Source organism: Carcharodon carcharias, chromosome 18 (genome assembly GCF_017639515.1).
Source record: "Carcharodon carcharias isolate sCarCar2 chromosome 18, sCarCar2.pri, whole genome shotgun sequence".
NCBI classification, from domain to species: Eukaryota; Metazoa; Chordata; class Chondrichthyes; order Lamniformes; family Lamnidae; genus Carcharodon; species Carcharodon carcharias.
In genome coordinates, this window is record NC_054484.1 from 44689674 (window position 1) to 44707694 (window position 18021).

Genomic DNA, 18021 nt, shown 5'->3' on the forward strand with positions numbered 1-18021 from the left:
GTCCACTCAGTTCTTGGTACCAGAATATTGCATTGAAAAAACATTAGATGTCAATGGAGCAGCTGAGGTATCCCTCCCCAAGTTTCAATTGGTGGTTACCTGTTGTTCAAATGAGAAGTGGATGGCTAGCTGTTGAAATCGGCCCTTTGTTTAGATGTGAACTTTGATGTTAACGGAACTGTTAACAAAACACAGCTAAGTAATTTGTTGGCTTTGAAATTCAATCATTAAAGATTCTTAAATGGTGATTGGGGACTAGAAAGTTAAACTAAAAGTTAAGTTTAAAATAATCATTGCTATGGAACAAGGGGGAGCTGGAGGACTCCTAGGCCTGCATCACTGCATTTGTGCCTTCAACCAGCACATGATCAATTTCTGCCACTATGTTTTAAATAAAGTACTGGATCAAAATGATTTACTTTGGTTTCATATTTTCTTTATTGAGCAGGCTTTTACGCATTATCTATTGTGACCATGAATTCGAAAGATATTTCTGAAATGATTAAGTAATTTGCCCTTGCTGATAGCCTTTGGACGGCAAGGATGTAGCGATCCTTGAATAGTTGGAATCACTTCTTTTCAAGTATCAGTTTAAGGATGTATTTCAAGGTTAACACTGGCCTATAAAACGTAGTTAGCAGTCACCACACAGTAGGGGCAGAGTAGTTTTGATTTGATAGTCAATTCACATTACATTCGGGAAACAACACGATGCCTGCTGTTGGAGAAATCTACCTCGTTACTGGAGGCCACGGATTTCTTGGACAAGAAGTCATAAAACTTCTGATTGAAGAAAATCGTGATCTCTCAGAAGTCAGGATATTGGACAAGGTGATACAACAAAACTTTATTGAAAGTTTGCAAGGTGTGTATCATTAAGTATGCAACACTGCTTTTCCAATAATACAATTGTTACTCATTGTAACAATTCGCTCGTGCAAAAACATGCAATGCCATCAATATGCAAACCAATAAAATCCTATAAAATTGTAGAACATTAATATTAGATTTAAGGATTGCCAAAAATTCTTTGGCATAAGAGAGACTAAAAATAACTCAAGACTGGAATTTTACACAAGCTTTGCTTTTTCTTGTAATGTCTGAAGGTCTTGTTTTAAGTTACGCTTTCCTGAGCATTCTGCTTAAGCTTTACAGCCGTGAGGTGTCAGCTAACCAGTTGGAAGGAACTGAGACCTTCTTTTAAAAAAAAGAGAACTTGGAAAATGTGTAATAGCTTGAGAAATTATTTATTGCAATCAATAAACTTTAACATTTGCTTGCGGGCAATAGTGTTAGTGCCAGATCTGCACTGTATTGCTTGGATTTTGCAGGATGTACGGAAATCGTTAAATCACTGCTAACTCTGAAACTGTTGCTCCCCTGATGGTTGTCAGTAAGTGCGCTGCCCAGGGTGTCTTGACCTGCAATGGAGAAAAGTCCTAGATAAAAAAAAAAATCATCACCCGGTCTGTGTTTTAGTGAGCTCATCTCCATTCAAGCAGCAGGCTCTGGGGACAACCCGGGGATCCAGAGGGGAAAATTACGCAGGGTTCTTGTTCCTGACGGAGTCCGGCAAGCGCAGGTGGTCATTACGTTAAAAGCAAAAAACTGCGGATGCTGGAAATCCAAAACAAAAATACCTGGAAAAACTCAGCAGGTCTGACAGCATTTGAGGAGAGGAATGCAGTTAATGTTTCGAGTCCGTATGACTCTTCAACAGATCTAAGGAAAAATAAAAAAGAGGTGAAATATAAGCTGTTTATTACGTGGATGTTTTTGGCATTGGACTTTGAATAACTCGCCGAAACGCATTGGCTAAGCCCACACATGTCTATTCGACACAATGGGTTGAATGACCTCCTTTCTGTGCCAATTTTTTTCTTTATTACTTGAATGTGGAACCGCAGTCCAACAGGGAGAGGCATGGGGAAATGTTTCTATGGGGAATGAAGTTTGGTTAAGTAAATCTGTTTCAATTGTTTGCCTGGTATCTATTCATTTCTTGTGTTAGTATTACTGAAAAAGTTGCAATTCCTATGCAAGCCCTGAACTCAAGAAATAGCTTTTAATTCGCTGCTATTCCCTGGACAAAGCATATGCATTGCTCAGTAAACAATAATGGAAAATTATGAAGACAATTACAAAAAAATGAATTGTTTTCAATTTGCCAGAACTTTCCAAGTCTGATATTGCAGCTGTTGCATTCCATTTCTGTTCTGTTCTCTTTCTAATTATGTTGGCAGTTTGCAATATCTGGCTGTTTAGTGACCCCGCTTTCCTCTTCACAGGTCAGTATATTGTTTATCAGAACACATATTAATGATCGCTGAGGAAAATGTACTGGATAGAATGCACTATAATTCTTCATGTTTTGTTTGAAAATGACTTTGAAGTGTTTAGTTAAAGTTAAATCCAGCGAGTTCTCCCAGAGGGTTGGATATATAAATGCACTGAAAGGTGTTGATCTTTGAAAACCAGGTGGTCTCATCATCCCTGGTCTGTGCAAAAGTTGTTGTTCTCAAACTGGGGATTGATAGAGTCATCAATATTGGCCTCAGTGTCCACAGCTGAGGGAAGGAAAGAAATTAGCTAGGGATGTCACTCAGTGCCTCCCAGGAATGGGTCAGTTGGTGGCAGGATTGGGCTCTGAAATTCTCCTCTGTAAAACAAACAGCTGAAAACCACCCCTTTAGGTCCACACACACATACAATACAGATGGGCTGCCAGCAACCCACTAAGAATAGTTTGTAATTCCTGGCGAGCAGGATTGAAAACTGAAAATATTAAAATAATGGCTAATGAAATACTTACTTTTAAGTGGGTGCCAATGTATGAGACTCAAACAGAGATTAGAGGGGTAATTTCAACTGGCACAGATTTTTGAGCAGACGTCACACGTGCCCAACATCATCAGTGTGATGTGTGGGCTAGATTTTAATTGCCAGACATCATTATCCTTTGACAGATTGTCTACCTGACCACATCCATGATGTGTAGACTGCTCACTTGTTGGGTAGGATTTCCTGCAGGCTTCCGGATGCTTGTTTGGGCATGGAGTAGGACTCTCATATGTGCCCAATAATTAACAAGAAAGAAGAGCTGACTTTGATTTTTGAGCGACGGATAGTGTGTTCCTGTGGTGACAAGTTACCTTCCATTTTGAAATCAAAGCCTCATTTGAATTTGGCAGTGAGCTACAAGGAGCCCATTGGAAATCCCAATGCAGCTTGTTTGGTTGAAATGTCAAGATCAGGTCAGAAGTAATTTGACAGACTTCTTCAGTTGAAACTGGTTGATGAGTGCATGGCACCCATTCTGACCATCTTTCTGACTGACCAAAAATAGCAATCAAGATCTTATATACATTATACGAGGCAGTTTGCACACACTGCTAGCTATTCAACCATGTCAGCCATATTCAGCCAAATAAACTGATCAACTAATACAGCCCTTTTTCTTGCGGGACAAGATGGCACACAATTGGAGGCAGCAGGAGGTGGAAAACATCACGGTGGGTCTCCAAAAGGCATTCCAATGACGGGTCACTGAACTCTTCTTGGCTTTCACTGGAGCAGTCCTGGGCTGCAAGCATTGAGAACTCCTGTGGGCCACCCGGAGTGAGAAAATGGTGAGGTAACGGCTTGGCGGCCAATTCAGAGGCCACCCACCAGCTAGATAGCTGCATAATTGATGAGGTGGGAAGCGGACGATACGGTGTGAAAACCCACCATTGCGGCCAGCATGTAAAACGAAGTTTTTTATACCCGTTACCGCACTTAGTGCAAATCTAGGACGACACCGCCCACAGTTTTGGAGATCTAAGGGCACATATAGCAATCAAAAAATGGACAGAAACAATCCTACTTTGCACCCATTGGGTAGAATTTTCCCATCCTGTCCACAGCAGGTTTCGTGGCAGGCAAAAAGTCAGAAATCTGCCTGCGTAAAAACTGCATTCTCCCGATGGTGTGTTAATGGCGGGTCAGTTATCCCACTGACTAGGGGTGTGAATGCCATTTGCACACGTTAACATGTCATGAACGCTCATTAAAACAACTGCGTGCCGGAATCTGGTTGGGTCTTTCAATCTAATGTCACACCAGTGGGAAATTACATCGGATTCAAACCCTTTTGAAAGGGCACAAGGCCGACCTCAGTTTGCAGGTAACTTCGAGGTGAGTGGAACATACATAGCCTACCTGCCTTAGCATTGCACTGGTCTTGTTGCAATGAACACCACACTGCTGGGACTGCAAGGTTGATCTGCTCCTGTTCTTTGCCTACATTGTACCAAGGAACACCAATGTGCTGTGGTACTCATGCAGGCCTCCACTTTGAGATAGTGACCAGTGCTGCGGCCGGTGTTTGGGAGTGCAGGGATCTTCTACTTCTGGTGGCTGAGACTGTTGTCCACAAGGACACCACTGTGCAATGGTGGTTAGGCAGAACTCCACTTTTAAAACCAACACTTCAACAGGGGCTGTGCTATGAGGTGAGGGTGGCGATGACGAACACAATGTGGGCGTTGGGGAAGGAAGGTTGTGGAAGGGCTGTGAGGGAGAAGGGTGAAACTGAGGGGGGCAATGGGGAGGAAAGGCTGTGGAATGGTGGGGAAGGGTGAACACAATAGGGGCAAAGGGAAGGCTATGGAATGACTGAGGGGGAACGACGAACACAAGTGGGCCTTTCTGGGGCTGCCCTTTAACTTGTTGCTGCAAGAGCGAACAGGACTCTGCTTAGAAAGAAAGGAGGAAGACCTCCTTGTGATGAAAGCAACTGAAAGCCAATGGCTTCATTAGCACAGTTAAAGGGCTACTCAGAACTCAGTGGCTTCACATCACAGTCGCTGCATCTCAAGAGCAACACTTAGCAATGTAGATTTTGGGAATGCAGGCAATAGTGAAGGAGCACAGCTGTATCATATATAGCATTTCATCAATGAAGGCCGTCACATGTTCACCAGAATTGACACTCCTAACAGGCCAAAAGGCATCCACTCCGTGACCATGAGCAACTGATTTGTCATTATTATACCACATCAGAGATTGGAGCACAGAGCCAGGTTGGGTCACTCATCTCAATTTAAATCTGAGCATCCCACGCAGGGCTCAAGATGTTACATATTGCGATACCATCTTGGTCACCTCTGTGTGTGCTAGTGTCTCAGGGACAAGGCGGTATCAACGACCATGCAAGTAGGACGGGAAAAAAAAATGGACCCTTAACAGTTTCCATACGTTTCATCTTCTACGCTTCACTTTCGTGCCCCTTAAATCATTAATGTCTTCAACGTTTCCTTTCAGAGAGAAGGAAAAAGTATGTATGGATCCAGGGCTCTATGCTGCCTTTGTCAGACTCCTAATGCATTGGAGGAGGTGAAGGAGGGAGAGGTGATGCTCCATGCAGCTCCAGCAGGAGGCCATGCCTGAGGGATATGGTCAAGGAGAGCCAAAGTATGAACAGGAGGGTCAGAAGGAGAGACCCAAACAACAGAGATGGATCAACAGACCCTAGGGTTTATCATAGAAGAGTCTCCTATTTACAAATGAGTGAGAGGCAATGCCATGTACGTCTGCACTTGTCCTGAGCTCTGGTACATCACTTATGCCACATTCTTTATGAAGAGCAGACTCCACATGAAGTTGGAGGGTACCCCCTGCCAGTGACTTTGAAGGTGACCGAAGCGCTCAATTTCTTTGCCTCTAGGTCTTTCCAAGGATCAACAGAGGACCTGTGTGGCATCTCTCAGTCCACAACACATTGACGCATAAAGGAGGTCAAAGATGCTTATTACAGGAAGGCCCATCATTATGTCAGGTTTGTTCTGGATGAAAATAGCTAGCCTGCGAGAGTCACTGGCTTCACCGCCATCTCAGGCTTCCCAAGAGTGCAGGGTGCATTAGACTGCACCCATGTGGCTATATGGGCTCCATGGCAGCAGCCCCTAATGTTTATAGACTACAAGGGCTATCATTCTATCAGTGTACAGCTGGTGTGTGATCATCGGAAGCACATGATGCACGTTTGCGTCATGGAGTTGCCAAGATTCCTACATTCTGAATCACTCCTAGGTGCCTGAGATTTTCGAGGGGCCATTACGTCTGCAGGGATGGCTGATTGGGGATAAGGAAGGGCTACCCACTGAAACATTGGCTGATGGTACTGGTGCACCACCCTCGCAGTTGTTCCGAGGAGAGGTACAACACTGCTCACAGCTCCATACACTCCCTTATAGAGTAGACCATAGGGCTTCTGAAGATGTGCTACAGATGCTTGGACCACTTGGGTAGCTCACTACAATACGCTCCTGACAGGGTTTCCTGTATCATCACTGTGTGTTGCGCCCTTCACAATCTAGAAATGCAAAGAGGTGAACCCCTGCCAAAGGGTGAACTGGAGGAGGATGGGAGCTCATTGGAGGATGAAGATCCGGAGGCCTAGGGACCTCTGGAGGCTGATGAGGATCAGAATGAGGAAAGAAGACGTGGAAGACATACCTGTGATTCTTTAATTGCTGATAGGTTCCAGGAATGAGGGAATTTGTCCACATTTCTCCTGGACCTCAATGCTATTCCCTTTTATCTCGAGGGATGTCCAACCACTTGCAGCAAGAACAAGTCCTGCATTCACACTTGTGCATTCTGGCTTCATGTATCACCAAGTCATGATCTTTGCCTTGGTCCATGAAGCCCTGTGAGTGAGCTCATTTTGGGAATTGAAGAGTCCACTGAGGAACAAGATCGTTGTGAGAGAAAACTTGAAACCTCTGCTGCTATCTAATGATGGCAACGCTGCTGCGACTGAGACGTGAACATGCCTCGGGAGCTCCTCCTCCCACACATGTCTTGTCTTTCTTTGTCTTCTCCTGCTACCACTGAGGAGACATAAATACTACTAGAATATTAATGCTGATGAGCTGCCCTCACTCAATGGTTTTCCTTGAGGAAGAAAGATTAGAAATACTTCCATCATACACTTCAAATAAAGATTTAGCCACATCTCCTTGACATCACACAAGGTTGCGGAGATTAGTTCAACTGAGGTTGACATCACATGAATGTTAATCTCACAGTGGAACATTATCACTGAGAGGGAGAATGGCTAAACCTCGATGTAAGAGGATTCCAATGTATAAATTCACAACACTTTCAGTTGACATAACCATCAAATGTATTCACAAAAGTGCAATTTCTTTACAGTTCCAGCACACCCATTACCCAAAAGTGACATCAGAATTTCTTAACTTTCCTAACCCACCAGGGTGTGTGCCTATGGAGTGCAGGGCCAAGCGCAAAACTGGCAACATCTGCTGGACCAAGGTCTCCATGGTGGTCGCCAATCTTTCCATGGTGGTTGCCAGCCTTCCCATGGTGACCTCGGGGCACTTGCATGTTGGAGCCACAACATCAGACACAATGCAGACAGACTCCTCCATTGTCCTCTCTAGTCTGCTGAGTGACTGTTGAATCTCTGCCTGATGTTCCACCGCCTGTCATTGCATCTCCAGCATTGATTTGATGGCCGCTTCCAAAGGCTCAGCACCTAACTCAGACTGAGCAGGTGGCTGGTCTCCAGCAGACTCCGAGTGCCGGAGACCTGGGCTGTCCCTGCCTCCGACTGCTGCGGGGACATGTCAGTGAGATGTTCCCCAGAAAGTGAGGCTGAGCCTAATCTACATCCGTGCCCCACTGATGTGTGTGTGTGCCTCTGAGCTGGTGGAGGGTGCGTGTCAGTGCTGTGATGGTTCTTCCAGAGCTGATTCTTTGGATGTTGTCTGGGAGTTCGGACTGGTGCTTGGCTGCCTTGTGAGCCTTGATCTGCTGGTGCCTAGAAAATAGAGAGTTTCAGTTAATGAGCATCAGTTATAAAATACTGCATGTGAATCACTCTGTCAGGATTTGATGAAGTGATGGAGCTATGATCTGTACTCGGTTGCTGTGAGAGGGTGATCTCCCCCTCCCTACAGGAGTGATCCCGTGTCCTCCCCAACCAGCTCGGCTGCTGCCTCCTCGAGCTCAGTGAGGGCAATGATGTTGGCCATCCCTCCCCCGGTCTGCACTCTCCCACGCCTGTTGTGTGCCAGCTTGGCCTCTCGGAAGAAGAAAGATAGGGATGTGATGAGAAGGGATGGAGCAGAGGTTGGATGAAATGCATGTCCCCTGTGTGTAGTGAGCCTTCCCCAGGAGGGCCAGAGGATGGAGTGTGAGCAACATGATAGATGGGATGGTAGTGATGTGAAAGTCTCCATTAGAGAATGAGTGTTGATATGTATCCCCTAATAATGGTTGTATGAGATCTCTGAAGAGAGTAGCTGTTTTTGAATGCATGATGACATCATGAGAGTTTGATATTGGAGGGGGCTGAAGGATGACACCCTGGCAGAGTGGATGAGATCATTCATTCTCTTCCTGCAATGGATGGCATTTTAGGTGCGGTTGCTCTGCGATGCCCTCCCAGGCTGGAGACCTGAGGCTGTTGCACTTCCTGGAGCCTTCACTGAGATACAGGACATACCTGTGCATCTGTACTCCTCTGATCAAGGCCTGGAGAACCTGGTGGGTGAAGTGGGGTGCTGCCTTCTTCTTAAGGCTTTTGTCCTTTGTCTTGTGGCTGGAAGACATCTCTGGACATGTCCTGACAACATTTGGATTGGAGAGAGTGACATTGTGTTGGACTGGCCTCTAAATATGGTGCCCGAACTGTCGACCCCACCAGCTGATGGCGGCCAGATGAATCGGCTTCCAACCCGCCAGGTGATTTGGCTCGATACTCACCTGTGCATAATTAATAAGCTTCCAAGTGCGAAATTGGGTGCGAGTTCCCACCAATCTAGCCAGCAGGGTGGGCGCCACCAAAACCGCCCGGCACCGCACTTATTCTCATAAATGGAACGTTCTGCCCATTGTGTTTGATGGAATTACTTTAGGCTAGATGCATTGTCTTTCAATTGACTACACATAATGGGCCAAATGGAGACCAGATATACAACTGAAGATGTACGTGGGACTCTGTGGAAGTACTGATGTGCAAATCTATATGGCAGTTGCCCAAGAAGTTTAAACTTCTGATGGGCAATTCCCTTGCTCCTCAGGACCCTCCATGAATGTGCCTGACTCTCTAGCTCAGAGTCAGAGACTTTGGACAGTTCTGTGGTACTTACCTGGGTAATTACCCAGGAAATATTAGACATATTAAAACCTGGGTAACTACACTACACAACTGAGCACCACCACCATCCCCCACCCAAATAACCCCCAACCCGACCCAACTACTCCCCAACCACCTGACTACCCCAGACCTGACTACCCCCGACCTGAATACTGTCTCACCCACCTGCAACCTTACCCACCTCACTCATTTACCCATCATACCCACCTATCCCCCTAGCCACTTATCCATCCACCTCATCCTTGTATCCGCGATCACACCTCACCCACTTAGCCACCTAACTCCTAACCACTTACCCATCTCACCCACCAAACGCACTTGCTCACCTTAACCAATTACCCACTTGCTCACCTATTCACTTACCCACCTACCCATTCATCCATTCACCCATTCGCTAACATTAAGACAGGACGTTTAAACTTACATTGCAATAGCTAGCGCTGTAAAAAGGGGGCGTCTTCCACAACTCTACTGTTCTCTGACAGAGTTCCCTTGGGGTTGCTACGCTGTGCATTTCTGTGAAAGCCAGCATTGGATGATCCTGGAAGAAATCTGCAGTAGCATCAAGTCAGGGAAATTTTTAAGCCGAGCGACAATCTAACCGTCATTGTCGTTGCTTGGAAGATCCAGGCCAGGACCTTATCCTGGCAGATTCTATTGGCAAGTTTATTCCTTTAACTTTCAATGTTGTAAGGTTGTTTAAGGTATGTTGTTATTAATTTGATGAAAATTTGAAATGGAGATAATTGTTTTAATGTTTTGTTTCTGTCTTAATGTTTAGTTGGTTTTTGTCTTTCCCCTGACTGACTCAACACCATACGCCATTCCCTATTGAACGAATTGGCAGGCAACTTTGTCAAATCTCTGGTAATGATCCTGCAGAGTAGGTAAACCCTGGGAGGCGTAAGAGAGCGGAGAAGGTAAATATTGGGAATTGTGTGAACAAAATAGGAAAATGTTCGGAGATCTGAGAGAACAAAGCAGGTCAACGCCAATTAGTGTGTGGCCAGATTAACTGAGTCCCACTTTGATTTTCTTTCCCTCATGATTCTTCAGTTCTTTTTGTTGTCTTTTGTCGCAGCTTGAAGAAAATCAGGTTCTGATGTCTCAAAAGTGAGGCGTGAATATGGATGTAATAAATCTAATGATTTTCTTCTTGTTCCCTTAAAATTTGTTTCTCAGCATTGGCTGGAGGCAGAATTAAACTGACGGTTTTCAAAGGAGATGTGAGAAATAAAGAGATCCTGCAGAAAGCCTGCCAAGGACTGACCTGTGTTATTCACACTGCTTCTGTGATTGATATCTGGGGTTACATCAGCAATGAAGAACTAGAATCTATCAACGTTGAAGGTACAACTTGAGTAAAAGTAGAGCAAGGCATTGAGTGTAGGATATGACTGCACAAGAGAATGAGCTGAAATTTACTTCCCGTGCTCGGGTGACACAAGCACGTGCTGAAGCAGCACAAATGCGGGGGCAGAGGTCTTGTGCGTTTGCTCTGGGTTTCCTCTCAGTAAGGCACTAATTTCATATACCTGAGGAGGAAGTGCAAAATTGGGTGGTTTTCATCATTAGCATGATACCATTGCTGTGCACTTGTAAAACCTGGAATACACAGCACACTCTTGCAGGTGCACAGTTGCCAGAAGTACTCTTAAAGCCTGACTCTATTGAAGTGGTATATGCAGCCTCATACTTGGACCTTTGTTGTGCTGTTTTAATTGCTCTTATGTTCTCAGAGCTTCTTTTGATTATTAATTTGTTGCCTTTCATTAGCTAGAATTTAAGTTTTGCTCCTTCCCATTCATTATTTTGAGATAGATAACTGCATCCTGTTGGTATTCTCTTGGGAAGTCCCATTCTCCATTAAGAAGAGTAATATTAGAACAGGAGCAGGGGCAGGTGTTGCCTGCCTGACGACATAGCTCAACAAACCTGAGTATAGATCATGCCACAGGTTCCTGAAGATGCCTGAGGAGCTGTGTCTTTGATGGGATGCAGACATGTAACCCTGCGTCCATCAAACCCTGCTGTCATCTGCAACTGAATCTCCAAATTCCCAAAGAAGAAGCATCAATTGACTTTAACCTAGTGAGGCAAGCATTATTTCAGAGATGGTGGTTGTGGGGAGCAGATAGATATTGGGGTGGGGACATGGGGTGTGCTTTCTGGTACGCTTGTTGAGCCTGGTGGAAATGCTCCTGCTCTTTCTAGCCTACAGCTGCTCGTAAAGGCACTTACCTCATGAATTCAACCCTTTTCGCCTCACCTGCAGGGTTTTGTACGGTAGATTCTGGGCCATGAATCTTTGCTCTACATATTATAGAAACATAGATCGTCCCAGCACAGAAGGAGGCCATTCAGCCTTTTTGTCCATGCTGGCTCTCTGCAAAATCAACTCAACTAATTCCATTTCCCTGCCCTTTCTCTGTAGACCTACAAATTTTTTCTCTTCAGGAAATGATCCAACTTCTTTTTGAAGCTGGATTTGAATCTGTCTCCCCAACATTCTGAGGTAGCGCATCCAGATCCTAATCAGGTGGGAGGAATGGGCAAGCATGTGGCAGATGAAATTTAAAGCAGAGAAGTGTGAAGGTGGTTCATAACTTCCGAACTTATGTACTCTATGCCTCTATATATAAAGCCTAGGATTCTGTATACCTTATTCATTACTTTCTCAACCTGTCCTCCTGCCTTCAACGATTTGTACACATACATCCCTAGATCCCTCTGCTCCTGCGCTTCTTTTAGAATTGTATCCTTAATTTTATATTTGTTTATCTCATTCTTCTTACCAAATTGTACCACTTCACACTACTTGGCATTAAATTTCATATGCAACGTGACCACCCCCCCGCACCCCCCCCATTCCACCAGCCTGTCTACGTCCTACTGAAGTATATCATTATCCCACTCACATTTTTCAGTACTTCCAAATTTTGTGTCGTCTACAAATTTTGAAATTGTGCCCAGCGCACCCAAGTCTAAGCCATGAATATAGATCAAGAAAAGCAGTGGTCCCAGTGCGGACCTGTGGGGAACCCCATTGTAAGCTTTCATCCAATCTGAAAAACAGCAGTAGGATAGCAACTTGTATGGCACAGCTATTTTACATAAGTACTCAAGAATGTGAATACAACATATATTTTGAACAAATTATACTCTATATTTGACAGCCCCTTAAATTCCAGCAATGTTATGTTTATAAGTTAATTGTCCACATGTTTAAAATGATGATAAAAGTTGTTTTCACTCTTCAGTTCTCCTCATGATAAACAGTGTATTTCTTTTTCATTACATACTAGAATGGCTTCTGTTTTTTACTGGCCTTGAATGATATTGTTTCATTTTAATTTGGCAGGAACTCGTCTTTTATTAGACGCCTGTATTCAGCAGAATGTGAAATATTTTATCTACACCAGCAGTGTAGAGGTAGTTGGGCCAAATGCAAGAGGTGATCCTATCTGTAATGGCGATGAAGATACGGTCTACCTTGGCAAGCTAAGATTTCAGTACAGCAGAACAAAATATGCAGCAGAACAATTAGTCCTGTCAACAAATGGATGCCTTCTACCTAATGGTGAGCAGATCATAACATGTGCCTTACGCCCCATGTTTATCTATGGAGAAAACTGCCGCTTTATGAAAAGCCACTTGGATGAAGCAATCATCAATGGAGATGTTCTGCAGAGAAACTCCAAGAAGCAAGCTCTTGTGAACCCAGTTTACGTTGGCAATGTAGCTTGGGCTCATGTTTTAGTGGCCAGAGCTATGAAAGACAAGGACAAGAAAAAAATTGTTTGTGGAAAGTTCTATTACATCACAGATGACACCCCACACATGAGCTACTCAGATTTTAACCATGAGTTGATGGGCCCACTTGGGTTTACAATTCCAGATAAGCTTAACATGCCTCTGCTGTTCATGTATGTCACAGCTTTCATACTGGAGATAGTGCAGTTTTTGCTAAAGCCATTTATCAGATATATTCCCAAAACAAACCGACACTTCATTACAATGCTCAACACAAAATTCACCTTTACTAGCCACAAAGCCCGCAACGATTTTGACTACATACCACGTTACAGTTGGGAGGTAGTTAAAAAGCAGACCACTGCCTGGTTGGCTTCAATTGTACAAGAACGGAGAGACATCTTAAATAAAAAATAATGTTAGAGCTACAGGAGCAAAAGCCTAAATCTTTAGGAAGAGAAGTTTGGAATTCTGTGTGATTATTTTGGTGCAGTAGTTAATGATGTCATATCAGCCTAAGATGTTCAGGGAGCAATTCTCTTCCCTGAACCTCTTAGAAAGAAACACTATGTGAAATGCCTGTGTTTCAATCAGGAGGACCTCACTGAAATCTGCCAACTGTTGCAGGCACAACTGCAACCTCAGAGCAGGGCAAGATCAATGGTTGTGAAAGTGACTGTGACAATGAACCTTTATGTTCCGGATTCCTAGTCTACACCTGGATGCTTTTGCACCATTTTGCAGTTTATTGTCCATAGGTGCATAAGGGAGATCACTGATGCCTTTTATTCATTGACAGGTAGCTACGTTTAATTTCTAGTTTTGATGGAGTGTGGTGCAATCTGTTGGGTATCATAGCTGTCATGGCAGTGTGCAAGCATGAGATGTTGGGGTGAGACCTGGAGAAGTGCTCAATGAATGAGGGTAGGTGAAGCTATGAATCTCAGGTATGAATCCTGATTGATGGAAATTGTTGGTAGGTGAGTGATGGGGATGTGGTGAATTGAGCAGTGCCTGAGGTTCATGGTGCAGCTGGTAGGATATACCATTTAAAAATGCATTCCTTGACTTTGACTACTTGAGTGAGGCCATTGAACTTCTTGCAGCACTACATCCAGGTCCACGGGCTTGATTCCTGGCATAGACCTCCATGACTACCTGTTCTCATGATCATCAGTAAAGTGATGGAAGGGAGTCATCAATAGTGCTATCAAGCAGCATTTGCTTAACAATAGCCTGTTCACTGATGCTTAGTTTGGGTTCTGCCAGGGTCACTCAGCTTCTGACCTCATTACAGCATTGATTCAAACCTGGACAAAAGAGTTGAACTCCAGACGTGAGGTGAGAGTGACTGCCCTTGACATCAAGGTAGCATTTGACCATCAAGGAGCCCTAGTAAAACTGGAGACAATGGGGATTGGGGTGGGGGGAAATTCTCTACTGGTTGGAGTCATACCTAGCACAAAGGAAGATGGTTGTGGTTGTTGGAGATCAGTCATCTCAGTTCCAGAACATCACTGCAGGAGTTCCTTAGGGTAATGTCCTAGGCCCAGCCATCTTTAGCTACTTCATCAATGACCTTCCTTCGATCATAAGGTCAGAAGGGCGGATGTTCGCTGATGATTGCACAATGTTCAGGACCATATGCAACTCCTCAGGTACAGAAGCAGTTCATGGTTCAAATGTAGCAAGACCTGGACAATGTCCAGGCTTGGGTTGATAAGTGGCAAGTAACATTCGCGCCACACAAGTGTCGGGCAATGACCATCTCCAAGGGGCGATGGTTGGATTCTCTCTTGTTGGAGATGGTCATTGCCCGACACTTGTTCAATAGCATCACCATCACTGAATCCCCCACTATCAACATCCTGGGGGTTACTGTTGACTAGAAACTGAACTAGATTAGCCATGTAAATACTGTAGCTACATGGCAGGTCAGAGGCTAGAAATCCTGCGATGGATAACTCACTCCTCCTGACTCCCGAAAGCCTATCCATCATCTACAAGGCACAAGTCAGGAGTGTGATGGAATACTCCCCACTTGCCTGAATGAGTGCATCTCCCTCAACACTCAAGAAGCTTGGCACCGTCCAGTATAAGTCAGCTCGCTTGATTGGCACCACATCCACAAACATTCACTTCCTCCACTTCCGATACACAGTAGCAGCAGTGTGTACCATCTACAAGATGCACTGCAGGAATTTGTCGAATCGCGACACAACTACGAGAACACTGACTTGTTAGAAACAAAACCATATTTATTCAAGCATGCTTGGACGTCAGCTGCTCAGGACACCACACATGGTTCTTAGTCAGTCTAACACCCGGAACAGAGAATCCAGCGTCGTTTACATCGCTCATAACAGGAAATTCATACCATATAAAGTTCGTACGTCAAGAAATCACAGTTATGTCATGGTTAGCATGATCAAAAGGAGAATGCAGTAATACAATTACAGGCAGATGGTACATTTCACAATAAGACAGGAGACAGTTTAACTATAACTATGTTAGATAAAGATTACATAAATTACCATATCAGCAGATTTAATCAGGGCACCATTGTTTCATTTAGCACATAACAGGATGCAGCTGTAACCACAACCTTTTCAAAGATACTCCTCATGATTAGTTTACACTGCTTGATTAATAAAGATTGCATAAATTACCATACTACAACATAATCACTTTTAGACAATTTAGCTGAATAAAGCTTTATTCCACAAATTCACCAATGCTCCTTCGACAACATCTTCCAAACACATGACCACTCCCACCTACAAGGACATGAGCAGCAGATGGATGGGGACACCACCACCTGGAAGTTTGCCTCCAAGTCACTCAACATCCTGACTTGGAGATATATCATTGTTCCTTCAATGTCGCTGGGTCAAAATCCTGGAATACCCTAACAGCACTATGGGTGTACCTACACCACATGGACTGCAGTGGCTCAAGAAGGCAGTCCACCACCACCTTCTCAAGGGCAACTAGGAATGGGCAATAAATGCTGGCCCAGCAGTGAAGCCCACATCCCGTGAATGAATAAAAAAAACTGCAGAGACTGAAAGCCAATATATATTGAATGGAAGGACCTGGAGTGTTAAAAATTATACAACCTGAAAAACCGGAGAAAATGCCCAGCAAACTGTGCAGCTCATTAAAAATAAAGAACATCTAAATTGCAATTCTGAAGATTTTTGAAGTATATCTACTTTTCTGTAACTCTCAATATGTACCACTGCATTATGAATAATCTGAATGCAATCAAAACCATTAAACAATTGAACTTATATTTCAAATGATTGTGATATTTATGCTTTGAGAAGATTTAGATTTTAATTCCTAATGCAATGAAGATTAAAAAGTGACAGATCAAATTGAATTTAGACTAATCTCCTCATTGATCTCCTTACTTATACAAAGAGTATAAAGCCTCAATGTTATGATATGGCAGATGGTATTTGCCAGGCTGACCAACTCCAAAAGGGAAACTTGGCCATGCTATCACAATACTTTTACAATTTGTGTTTATTACGAGAAGGTTTGTGTATTGAATTCAGAAGTAATGAGTCCACTATCACATTTAGAGATTTTAAAAATCAAATTAAAACATTTATTACCAAAAGAAAAAATTAAAACATGTATACAATTTTACAGTTACACCGTTACTTAATATTATAACCAATCCCAAAGTTCCTAATGAACCTCACTCCCAAGTCCACATCCACTTTAAGGCAACAGTCCAAAATAGGTTTTAATTGTAGAGAGGTAATACAACAAGGTTACCACAGCACCCATTCGACAGTGGAATTCCAAAGGCTTTATAACTCAACTTTGGTTACTGGAACAGCAGAGTCCTGCAAAGTGTCTAGAGGCTGTTTCCCCAAGTCTGTTTCACACAGTGTACCTTTTAGATTTCACAATGCCACCCCTGTTACAACCTTCCATCTTTCTTTAAATATAGTCGTGGAAAACAGAGTGAACTCTCAGACCCAGGAGGTTTGGCTCGGAAGCCTTTATTGAATCATGATATCACGGAGAGCCCAGCAGCATACTACGGAGCTAGCCAGCACTCTGAGGAAGCATCAGAGTACACACATCGTTATAGTAAAAGCATGCGTAACAGAAGTCATGCAAATTACAAAAGCTGCTTGACCCTTCGTAATTAATAACATTGAAATTTTATCTTTGGCATGCATAAAATTGTTCCGTCTTAGTTTATAATTACGCAAAAACTTGGAGTAATTACACAAAACCTTGAGTAGCCCATCTGGCGACAGACAACAGATAGCTTGACAAGGCCCTGTCTCATGTGCTGATAACAGATATCCTAACTTTGTTTCAAGGACTCTTGGTAGTTTGTTTATGATCCTTGTTTTTCTTCCTTCACAATAGCTGACAGCACAGGTTTGTCTGCTACTGGTGCAAGGAGACTTTGTCGTAGTATTCCACTATGGTTTAACCACGTAACCCTTTGTTATCCTGTAGATGTATTTTATTCTCCCACAAATATATTCCTTCCTCTTTAATCTGTAAATCCCATTGCTTCCACATGTCTTTGGAATTCACTTTTTTCATAATACTATAAAAATCTTTCCCATTGTCAATATGGCCTTTTCCTTTTGGGAAAAATAAATGTAATAAACTTGCTCTATTTATCTTGTTAGTTGTAAAACTTTATCATGTTTCTTTGAAAACCAAACACTTCCACTTATCTTAAAATGCAAATTTCATTCACACTTTATGTACTGACTTTACATTAGCTCATTCATTAGCATTTCAAATACCCTTTTTGTACACCTTACTCTTTTAATAATTTCAACCTTGCGGTCTATTTGACTCCAATTAAATCAGGCACACAGATGGAACCATCCACAAAACCCAGCAATAATATTATGAAAAATATGGCAGTTTCATGACATCAAATAAAGTAGCTTTAAACAAAAATAATAACAGAGAATAAATTTAACACGTGGGACCTTGGCATCAGGCCCAAGTGAGAGCTCTAAGCCCACAGTTGCTGACATCAAGATCAGGGGAGCTATTTTCCCAGAAGTGGCCTCCTACTTGGTTGCCACCTGAGCTTGTTGTCCACT

At 43.4% G+C, this 18021-nt stretch overlaps 1 protein-coding gene across 6 annotated transcripts; it reads left to right on the plus strand.

Moving 5' to 3' along the window:
- Positions 1-711: 711 nt before the first annotated feature.
- Positions 712-13339, plus strand: LOC121290823 (3 beta-hydroxysteroid dehydrogenase/Delta 5-->4-isomerase-like). 6 transcript variants are annotated; one of them, XM_041211797.1, is made up of 4 exons: positions 712-865; positions 3742-3754; positions 10368-10519; positions 12531-13339. In XM_041211797.1, exons 1-4 carry the CDS (start codon positions 712-714, stop codon positions 13337-13339), a joined length of 1128 nt encoding a protein of 375 aa, XP_041067731.1. The 6 variants fall into 6 exon arrangements, with proteins under 6 accessions (XP_041067731.1, XP_041067730.1, XP_041067732.1 ...); XM_041211796.1 differs by lacking the exon at positions 3742-3754 and adding an exon at positions 5383-5391 and having other exon boundaries at positions 10364-10519; XM_041211798.1 differs by lacking the exon at positions 3742-3754 and adding an exon at positions 6610-6618 and having other exon boundaries at positions 10364-10519.
- Positions 13340-18021: the final 4682 nt, after the last annotated feature.